The sequence below is a fragment of the Sus scrofa genome, chromosome X (genome assembly GCF_054392235.1).
Source record: "Sus scrofa isolate SSC_HxYL_T2T_F1_AM1 chromosome X, Sscrofa_HxYL_maternal_Yorkshire_Landrace_v2.0, whole genome shotgun sequence".
NCBI classification, from domain to species: Eukaryota; Metazoa; Chordata; class Mammalia; order Artiodactyla; family Suidae; genus Sus; species Sus scrofa.
The window spans coordinates 83,893,525-83,904,442 of record NC_139401.1 but is presented as its reverse complement, the minus strand read 5'-3'; the positions used below and the strand labels follow the sequence as shown (position 1 = coordinate 83,904,442).

General features: G+C 46.5%; 3 protein-coding genes across 3 annotated transcripts; all 3 read left to right on the top strand.

Moving 5' to 3' along the window:
• The first annotated feature begins 439 nt into the window (after positions 1–439).
• On the top strand, positions 440–8,633 carry ERVFC1 (endogenous retrovirus group FC1 Env polyprotein). Its single transcript, XM_085007423.1, has 2 exons — positions 440–552; positions 5,743–8,633. The coding sequence occupies exon 2, from the start codon at positions 6,647–6,649 to the stop codon at positions 7,940–7,942; it is 1,296 nt and encodes a 431-aa protein (XP_084863549.1). The 5' UTR covers positions 440–552; positions 5,743–6,646; the 3' UTR covers positions 7,943–8,633.
• Positions 628–1,749, top strand: LOC146394690 (uncharacterized). Its single transcript, XM_085006977.1, has 2 exons — positions 628–640; positions 692–1,749. Exons 1-2 carry the CDS (start codon positions 628–630, stop codon positions 1,747–1,749), a joined length of 1,071 nt encoding a protein of 356 aa, XP_084863103.1.
• LOC146394689 (uncharacterized) lies at positions 1,558–2,517 on the top strand. Its single transcript, XM_085007424.1, has one exon. It carries the CDS (start codon positions 1,828–1,830, stop codon positions 2,515–2,517), a length of 690 nt encoding a protein of 229 aa, XP_084863550.1. The 5' UTR covers positions 1,558–1,827.
• Positions 8,634–10,918: the final 2,285 nt, after the last annotated feature.

The window sequence follows — 10,918 nt, the reverse complement described above, 5'->3', positions numbered from 1 at the left end:
AACTGCTCCTAACTGCTTGTTTGGCTTCTGTAAAGCTGCTTGCATAAGATAAAAAGAGGAGAAGTTAATCGCCTAACCGACCCCAGTAAGATCGGGTGTGCCACAAAATGTTGAAAATCCTGATAAATATATCTTGGTGACAATATGTCTCCCCCACCCAGGGACAGGCACAAACATGTAACTCCAGAACAACTTAAAATTAATTGGTCCACAAAGCGCGGGCTCTCGAAGTTTTGAATTGACTGGTTTGTGATATTTTAAAATGATTAGTTTGTAAAAGCGCGGGCTTTGTTGTGAACCCCATAAAAGCTGTCCCGACTCCACACTTGGGGCCGCAGTCCTCTACCCCTGCGTGGCGTACGACTGTGGGCCCCAGCGCGCTCGGAATAAAAATCCTCTTGCTGTTTGCATCAAGACCGCTTCTCGTGAGTGATTTGGGGTGTCGCCTCTTCCGAGTCCGGACGAGAGGGATTTTCACTCGACTGGCCTTTCATTTGGTGCGTTGGCCGGGAAACCCGCGACTACCCCTCACACCCGAGAACCGACTTGGAGGTAAAGGGATCCCCTTTGGAACGTGTGAGTGTGTGTGTTGGCTGGCGTCTCTGTTCTGAGTGTCTGTTTTCGGTGATGCGCGCTTTCGGTTTGCAGCTGTCCTCTCAGACCGTAAGGACTGGGGGACTGTGATCAGCAGACGTGCTAGGAGGATCACAGGCTGCCGCCCTGGGGGACGCCCCGGGAGGTGGGGAGAGCCAGGGACGCCTGGTGGTCTCCTTCTGTCGGTCAGAGGACCGAGTTCTGTTGTTGAAGCGAAAGCTTCCCCCTCCGCGGCCGTCCGACTCTTTTGCCTGCTTGTGGAAGACGCGGACGGGTCGCGTGTGTCTGGATCTGTTGGTTTCTGTTTTGTGTGTCTTTGTCTTGTGCGTCCTTGTCTACAGTTTTAATATGGGACAGACGGTGACGACCCCTCTTAGTTTGACTCTCGACCATTGGAATGAAGTTAAATCCAGGGCTCATAATTTGTCAGTTCAGGTTAAGAAGGGACCTTGGCAGAATTTCTGTGCCTCTGAATGGCCGACATTCGATGTTGGATGGCCATCAGAGGGGACCTTTAATTCTGAGATTATCCTGGCTGTTAAAGCAATTATTTTTCAGACTGGACCCGGCTCTCATCCCGATCAGGAGCCCTATATCCTTACATGGCAAGATTTGGCAGAGGATCCTCCGCCATGGGTTAAACCATGGCTGAATAAACCAAGAAAGCCAGGTCCCCGAATTCTGGCTCTTGGAGAGAAAAACAAACACTCGGCTGAAAAAGTCAAGCCATATCCTCATATCTACCCCGAGATTGAGGAGCTGCTGGCTTGGCCGGAACCCCAATCTGTTCCCCCACCCCCTTATCTGGCACAGGGTGCTGTGAGGGGACCCTCTGCCCCTCTTGGAGCTCCGGCGGTGGAGGGACCTGCTGCAGGGACTCGGAGCCGGAGGGGCGCCACCCTGGAGCGGACAGACGAGATCGCAACATTACCGCTGCGCACGTACGGCCCTCCCATACCGGGGGGCCAATTGCAGCCCCTCCAGTATTGGCTCTTTTCTTCTGCAGATCTCTATAATTGGAAAACTAACCATCCCCCTTTTTCGGAGGATCCCCAACGCCTCATGGGGTTGGTGGAGTCCCTTATGTTCTCTCACCAGCCTACTTGGGATGATTGTCAACAGCTGCTGCAGACACTCTTCACAACCGAGGAGTGAGAGAGAATTCTGTTAGAGGCTAGAAAAAATGTTCCTGGGGCCGACGGGCGACCCACGCAGTTGCAAAATGAGATTGACATGGGATTTCCCTTGACTCGCCCCGGTTGGGACTACAACACGGCTGAAGGTAGGGAGAGCTTGAAAATCTATCGCCAGGCTCTGGTGGCGGGTCTCCGGGGCGCCTCAAGACGGCCCACTAACTTGGCTAAGGTAAGAGAGGTGAAGCAGGGACCGAATGAACCTCCCTCGGTTTTTCTTGAGAGGCTCATGGAAGCCTTCAGGCGGTTCACCCCTTTTGATCCTACCTCGGAGGCCCAGAAAGCCTCAGTGGCCCTGGCCTTCATAGGACAGTCAGCCCTGGATATCAGAAAGAAGCTTCAGAGACTGGAAGGGTTACAGGAGGCTGAGTTACGTGATCTAGTGAAGGAGGCAGAGAAAGTGTATTACAAAAGGGAGACAGAAGAAGAAAGGGAACAAAGAAAAGAGAGAGAAAGAGAGGAAAGGGAGGAAAGACGTAATAAACGGCAAGAGAAGAATTTGACTAAGATCTTGGCCGCAGTGGTTGAAGGGAAAAGCAATAGGGAAAGAGAGAGAGATTTTAGGAAAATTAGGTCAGGCCCTAGACAGTCAGGGAACCTGGGCAATAGGACCTCACTCGACAAGGACCAATGTGCATATTGTAAAGAAAAAGGACACTGGGCAAGGGACTGCCCCAAGAAGGGAAACAAAGGACTGAAGGTCTTAGCTCTGGAAGAAGATAAAGACTAGGGAAGACGGGGTTCGGACCCCCTCCCCGAGCCCAGGGTAACTTTAAAGGTGGAGGGGCAACCAGTTGAGTTTCTGGTTGATACCGGAGCGAAACATTCAGTGCTACTACAGCCATTAGGAAAACTAAAAGATAAAAAATCCTGGGTGATGGGTGCCACAGGGCAACGACAGTATCCATGGACTACCCGAAGAACAGTTGACTTGGGGGTGGGACAGGTAACCCACTCGTTTCTGGTCATCCCTGAGTGCCCAGCACCCCTCTTAGGTAGAGACTTACTGACCAAGATGGGAGCACAAATTTCTTTTGAACAAGGAAAACCAGAAGTGTCTGCAAATAACAAACCTATCACTGTGTTGACCCTCCAATTAGATGACGAATATCGACTATATTCTCCCCTAGGAAAGCCTGATCAAAATATACAATTCTGGTTGGAACAGTTTCCCCAAGCCTGGGCAGAAACCGCAGGGATGGGTTTGGCAAAGCAAGTTCCCCCACAGGTTATTCAACTGAAGGCCAGTGCTACACCAGTGTCAGTCAGACAGTACCCCTTGAGTAAAGAAGCTCGAGAAGGAATTCGGCCGCATGTTCAAAGATTAATCCAACAGGGCATCCTAGTTCCTGTCCAATCTCCCTGGAATACTCCCCTGCTACCGGTTAGAAAGCCTGGGACCAATGACTATCGACCAGTACAGGACTTGAGAGAGGTCAATAAACGGGTGCAGGATATACACCCAACAGTCCCGAACCCTTATAACCTCTTGTGTGCTCTCCCACCCCAACGGAGCTGGTATACAGTATTGGACTTAAAGGATGCCTTCTTCTGCCTGAGACTACATCCCACTAGCCAACCACTTTTTGCCTTCGAATGGAGAGATCCAGGTGCGGGAAGAACCGGGCAGCTCACCTGGACCCGACTGCCCCAAGGGTTCAAAAACTCCCCGACCATCTTTGACGAAGCCCTACACAGAGACCTGGCCAACTTCAGGATCCAACACGCTCAGGTGACCCTCCTCCAGTACGTGGATGACCTGCTTCTGGTGGGAGCCACCAAACAGGACTGCTTAGAAGGTACGAAGGCACTACTGCTGGAATTGTCTGACCTAGGCTACAGAGCCTCCGCTAAGAAGGCCCAGATTTGCAGGAGAGAGGTAACATACTTGGGGTACAGTTTGCAGGGTGGGCAGCGATGGCTGACGGAGGCACGGAAGAAAACTGTAGTCCAGATACCGGCCCCAACCACAGCCAAACAAGTGAGAGAGTTTTTGGGGACAGCTGGATTTTGCAGACTGTGGATCCCGGGGTTTGCGACCTTAGCAGCCCCACTCTACCCGCTAACCAAAGAAAAAGGGGAATTCTCCTGGGCTCCTGAGCACCAGAAGGCATTTGATGCTATCAAAAAGGCCCTGCTGAGCGCACCTGCTCTGGCCCTCCCTGACGTGACTAAACCCTTTACCCTTTATGTGGATGAGCGTAAGGGAGTAGCCCGGGGAGTTTTAACCCAAACCCTAGGACCATGGAGGAGACCTGTTGCCTACCTGTCAAAGAAGCTCGATCCTGTAGCCAGTGGTTGGCCCGTATGCCTGAAGGCTATCGCAGCTGTGGCCATACTGGTCAAGGACGCTGACAAATTGACTTTGGGACAGAATATAACTGTAATAGCCCCCCATGCATTGGAGAACATCGTTCGGCAGCCCCCAGACCGATGGATGACCAACGCCCGCATGACCCACTATCAAAGCCTGCTTCTCACAGAGAGGGTCACGTTCGCTCCACCAGCCGCTCTCAACCCTGCCACTCTTCTGCCTGAAGAGACTGATGCATCAGTGACTCATGATTGCCATCAACTATTGATTGAGGAGACTGGGGTCCGCAAGGACCTTACAGACATACCGCTGACTGGAGAAGTGCTAACCTGGTTCACTGACGGAAGCAGCTATGTGGTGGAAGGTAAGAGGATGGCTGGGGCGGCGGTGGTGGACGGGACCCGCACGATCTGGGCCAGCAGCCTGCCGGAAGGGACTTCAGCACAAAAGGCTGAGCTCATGGCCCTCACGCAAGCTTTGGGGCTGGCCGAAGGGAAATCCATAAACATTTATACGGACAGCAGGTATGCCTTTGCGACTGTACACATACACGGGGCCATCTATAAGCAAAGGGGGTTGCTTACCTCAGCAGGGAGGGAAATAAAGAACAAAGAGGAAATTCTAAGCCTATTAGAAGCCTTACATTTGCCAAAAAGGCTAGCTATTATACACTGTCCTGGACATCAGAAAGCCAAAGATCTCATATCCAGAGGGAACCAGATGGCTGACCGGGTTGCCAAGCAGGCAGCCCAGGGTGTTAACCTTCTGCCTATAATAGAAATGCCCAAAGCCCCAGAACCCGGATGACAGTACACCCTAGAAGACTGGCAAGAGATAAAAAAGATAGACCAGTTCTCTGAGACTCCGGAGGGGACCTGCTATACCTCAGATGGGAAGGAAATCCTGCCCCACAAAGAAGGGTTAGAATATGTCCAACAGATACATCGTCTAACCCACCTAGGAACTAAACACCTGCAGCAGTTGGTCAGAACATCCCCTTATCATGTTCTGAGGCTACCAGGAGTGGCTGACTCGGTGGTGAAACATTGTGTGCCCTGCCAGCTGGTTAATGCTAATCCTTCCAGAATACCTCCAGGAAAGAGACTAAGGGGAAGCCACCCAGGCGCTCACTGGGAAGTGGACTTCACTGAGGTAAAGCCGGCTAAATATGGAAACAAATATCTATCGGTTTTTGTAGACACCTTTTCAGGATGGGTAGAGGCTTATCCTACTAAGAAAGAGACTTCAACCGTGGTGGCTAAGAAAATACTGGAGGAAATTTTTCCAAGATTTGGAATACCTAAGGTAATAGGGTCAGACAATGGACTAGCTTTCGTTGCCCAGGTAAGTCAGGGACTGGCCAAGATATTGGGGATTGATTGGAAACTGCATTGTGCATACAGACCCCAAAGCTCAGGACAGGTAGAGAGGATGAATAGAACCATTAAAGAGACCCTTACCAAATTGACCACAGAGACTGGCATTAATGATTGGATAGCTCTCCTGCCCTTTGTGCTTTTTAGGGTTAGGAACACCCCTGGACAGTTTGGGCTGACCCCCTATGAATTGCTCTACGGGGACCCCCCCCCCCCGGTGGCAGAAATTGCCTTTGCACATAGTGCTGATGTGCTGCTTTCCCAGCCTTTGTTCTCTAGGCTCAAGGCGCTCGAGTGGGTGAGGCAGCGAGCGTGGAAGCAGCTCCAGGAGGCCTACTCAGGAGGAGACTTGCAAGTTCCACATCGCTTCCAAGTTGGAGATTCAGTCTATGTTAGACGCCACCGTGCAGGAAACCTCGAGACTCGGTGGAAGGGCCCTTATCTCGTACTTTTGACCACACCAACGGCTGTAAAAGTTGAAGGAATCTCCACCTGGATCCATGCATCCCACGTTAAGCTGGCGCCACCTCCCGATTCGGGGTGGAAAGCCGAAAAGACTGAAAATCCCCTTAAGCTTCGCCTCCATCGCGTGGTTCCTTACTCTGTCAATAACTCCTCAAGTTAATGGTAAACGCCTTGTGGACAGCCCGAACTCCCATAAACCCTTATCTCTCACCTGGTTACTTACTGACTCCGGTACAGGTATTAACATTAACAGCACTCAAGGGGAGGCTCCCTTAGGGACCTGGTGGCCTGAGTTATATGTCTGCCTTCGATCAGTAATCCCTGGTCTCAATGACCAGGCCACACGCCCCGATGTACTCCGTGCTTACGGGTTTTATGTTTGCCCAGGACCCCCAAATAATGAAGAATATTGTGGAAATCCTCAGGATTTCTTTTGTAAGCAATGGAGCTGCATAACTTCTAATGATGGGAATTGGAAATGGCCAGTCTCTCAGCAAGACAGAGTAAGTTACTCTTTTGTTAACAATCCTACCAGTTATAATCAATTTAATTATGGCCATGGGAGATGGAAAGATTGGCAACAGCGGGTACAAAAAGATGTATGAAATAAGCAAATAAGCTGTCATTCGTTAGACCTAGATTACTTAAAAATAAGTTTCACTGAAAAAGGAAAACAAGAAAATATTCAAAAGTGGGTAAATGGTATGTCTTGGGGAATAGTGTACTATGGAGGCTCTGGGAGAAAGAAAGGATCTGTTCTGACTATTCGCCTCAGAATAGAAACTCAGATGGAACCTCTGGTTGCTATAGGACCAAATAAGGGTTTGGCCGAACAAGGACCTCCAATCCAAGAACAGAGGCCATCTCCTAACCCCTCTGATTACAATACAACCTCTGGATCAGTCCCCACTGAGCCTAACATCACTATTAAAACAGGGGCGAAACTTTTTAGCCTCATCCAGGGAGCTTTTCAAGCTCTTAACTCCACTACTCCAGAGGCTACCTCTTCTTGTTGGCTTTGCTTAGCTTCGGGCCCACCTTACTATGAGGGAATGGCTAGAGGAGGGAAATTCAATGTGACAAAGGAACATAGAGACCAATGTACATGGGGATCCCAAAATAAGCTTACCCTTACTGAAGTTTCTGGAAAAGGCACCTGCATAGGGAGGGTTCCCCCATCCCACCAACACCTTTGTAACCACACTGAAGCCTTTAATCAAACCTCTGAGAGTCAGTATCTGGTACCTGGTTATGACAGGTGGTGGGCATGTAATACTGGATTAACCCCTTGTGTTTCCACCCTGGTTTTCAACCAAACTAAAGACTTTTGCGTTATGGTCCAAATTGTCCCCCGGGTGTACTACTATCCCGAAAAAGCGGTCCTTGATGAATATGACTATAGATATAATCGGCCAAAAAGAGAACCCATATCCCTGACACTAGCTGTAATGCTCGGATTGGGAGTGGCTGCAGGCGTGGGAACAGGAACGGCTGCCCTAATCACAGGACCACAACAGCTGGAGAAAGGACTTAGTGACCTACATCGAATTGTAACGGAAGATCTCCAAGCCCTAGAAAAATCTGTCAGTAACCTGGAGGAATCCCTAACCTCCTTATCTGAAGTGGTTCTACAGAACAGAAGGGGGTTAGATCTGTTATTTCTAAAAGAAGGAGGGTTATGTGTAGCCTTAAAAGAGGAATGCTGCTTTTATGTGGATCATTCAGGAGCTATCAGGGACTCCATGAGCAAGCTCAGAGAAAGGTTAGAAAAACGTCACAAAGAAAAAGAGGCTGGCCAAGGATGGTTTGAGGGATGGTTCAACAAGTCCCCATGGGTGACCACCCTGCTTTCTGCTCTAACAGGACCCCTAGTAATACTGCTCCTGTTGCTTACAGTTGGGCCTTGCTTAATTAATCGGTTTGTTGCCTTTGTTAGAGAACAAGTGAGTACAGTTCGGATCATGGTACTTAGACAGCAGTACCAAGGCCTTCCGAGCTAAGGAGAAACTGACCTTTAGCCTTCCTAGTTCTAAGATTAGAACTATTAACAAGAGAAGAAGTGGGGAATGAAAGGATGAAAATGCAACCTGACTCTCCCAGAACCCAGGAAGTTAATAAGAAGCTCTAAATGCCCTCGAATTCCAGACCCTGTTCCCTATAGGTAAAAGATCATACTTTTTGCTGTTTTAGGGCTTGCTTTCTGTTCTGTACAAAACTATGTGGAAGGGGAAAAACAGGCCCCTGAGTATGTGCCTCTATGCTTGAAACTTCTTGAAACTGCTCCTAACTGCTTGTTTGGCTTCTGTAAAGCTGCTTGCATAAGATAAAAAGAGGAGAAGTTAATCGCCTAACCGACCCCAGTAAGATCGGGTGTGCCACAAAATGTTGAAAATCCTGATAAATATATCTTGGTGACAATATGTCTCCCCCACCCAGGGACAGGCACAAACATGTAACTCCAGAACAACTTAAAATTAATTGGTCCACAAAGCGCGGGCTCTCGAAGCTTTGAATTGACTGGTTTGTGATATTTTAAAATGATTAGTTTGTAAAAGCGCGGGCTTTGTTGTGAACCCCATAAAAGCTGTCCCGACTCCACACTTGGGGCCGCAGTCCTCTACCCCTGCGTGGCGTACGACTGTGGGCCCCAGCGCGCTCGGAATAAAAATCCTCTTGCTGTTTGCATCAAGACCGCTTCTCGTGAGTGATTTGGGGTGTCGCCTCTTCCGAGTCCGGACGAGAGGGATTTTCACTGGACTGGCCTTTCACTTTGGTTTTATACAGGTATAATCTGTATTGGAGCATGTTTAAAGCTCCATAGGTTTAGTAAGTAATATTCTAAATTCATAGAATATGGAGAATTAATTTCTGAGGGTATCAGATAATATTTTGTTAAAATATATACTTTGCCTTTTAGAAGAATTGCAATGTCCACCATGGTCTTGCATTGTGGTGGCTGGTTGCTGACATATGGTCAAGGATATATTGCTTGGGTTGGATTTAAGAATATAGACTACTTGGCAGAGTTCAAAGGGAATGACATGAAATGAAATTGCAACCTACAACTTGGATAGCATTTCAAGTCTCAGAAGAAAATATGTTGTTAATGAGATATGATCAATATGATAGCTTGAAGTCTTAGAAGAAATAAACTTGCATTGTAAATTAGGATCTTGAGGACTCCATCTGAGAAAGAGCAATGCATGTTTAAGAGAAAATGTTTTAGAACTGTTTTTCTCTTGGGAATTTTTTTTCTTGCTATTTTCTGCTAAAAAAAAAAGAAGACTGCTTAAAATAGGCTTTTGAAAACATCTAATGCTGCAGATCATAGGAAATACTTGGTGACAAACCCAAGGACAAATTTGTAGGAAGCAGAAATACCGAAAGGTGACTACTTTTATTTTTCCCATCATCTCTTTATTCGGATCCACTTTTCTGAATTTTGTGGTTTACAAGAAAACAGCATGAATGAGTAAGTGGATAAGAATCAATGAAGCATAGAGGTAAATGTGTAAATCAGTTTAAGGTAGAGTAGTTGCTGACCTTGGTAATGTCAGTATCAATAATGTGCTTAATGAACTTTAGTTGGAGCAGACTCTATAATTAGGATGTGGAACACACTATTCTTGAAGTTGGCAGAAGGAGGTGACAGAGGAGAAGGAGGTAGGGGCCAAGTAAAGAAATCTCCAGTTGGAGCTATTTAATAAAGGCAAAAGTTCATCTCTGATATAATGTGCTATATTTCATCTTCCCACATAAAACCCATGCTGTTTCTGGGAGATTTTTTGCTCACCCTTGTCATCAATTTACTTAATACACAGGTTTTATTGTTTCCCCTTTGGAGTTCACACTGTTTTTGAAAAAGCATTCTCATTAATTGATCAAGGGTATATGCACCTACATTTGCGTTTTTTAAGACATTGCTAACTATACACAATTTCCTGTCAATTGCTAATTCAAAAAAGAGATTTGTCATTCAACTTGTCATGGAAAGAAAAGAATCTTTAATCATCGTGGTATCTCAGAGCTGATTAAAATTTCCTAAATAAAATGTATATGGTCTGGGCATCCAGGATTAATACTTTCATTAAAAGTAATGTTCAACTCAAGAAATTTGAATTTAACTTGCATATAGTTTATTTTTAAAATTAGCACTGAGAGTAATTTTAGCTGGTGTCTTTTCTCACATATAATATTATCTTCAATTCCAAATATACCCAAATTCGATGTTTTGGTTTTGCGCTGTTTACTCTCTAATTAAAAAACAAATTTCTAAGCTAGGTATGCATTCGTGCAGATATAATAACTGTTATAAACAATCATTCAGATGTACCATTATAAACAGTATTTTTTGTAATAAACTACTTAATTTTGCATCATCCTCGGACAGCATTATGAAAATATATAGTTGTTATACAGGAAAGTGATATCAAAATCTCTAGGTTAGATTTCAAAATGAAAATATATTTTGTTATCCTATATTATGCAGCCCTTTGACCCATCAATTTTATAGTGATAAGCTCAAATTTGATATTTTACTGTTTGAACTTGCATTTTAGTGATGACTAGCAAATTTGAATTGTCTTTTTTTATTAGTTAATTAATGCTGCCAGTCCTCTAGAAAATTATTAAAACATGATTGTAAAGCAGCTCGCTTTCTAATTCTGTATTCTAGACCCAATTTCCTACCCTTGCCTCAGTGACTTTGTGCCTACTCTCTCTGGGCACCACTATATTCCATTTTTCTAATCAGACAAAATGCCTTTATCCAATTAAAGTTACAATTACCTTTTTTTTTTTTTTTTTTTTTGTCTTTTGTCCTTCTAGGGCCGCACCCGTGGCATATGGAGGTTCCCAGACTAGGGGTCAAATCGGAGCTGTTGTTGCCAGCCTACACCAGAGCCACAGCAACGAAGGATCCGAGCCGTGTCTGCAACCTACACCACAGCTCATGGCACTGCTAGATCCTTAACCCA

Bases quoted from the DNA above. Each gene is read 5' to 3' on its own strand.
- LOC146394689 (XM_085007424.1), top strand. From the start codon at position 1,828: ATGGGATTTCCCTTGACTCGCCCCGGTTGGGACTACAACACGGCTGAA.
- ERVFC1 (XM_085007423.1), top strand. From the start codon at position 6,647: ATGTCTTGGGGAATAGTGTACTATGGAGGCTCTGGGAGAAAGAAAGGA.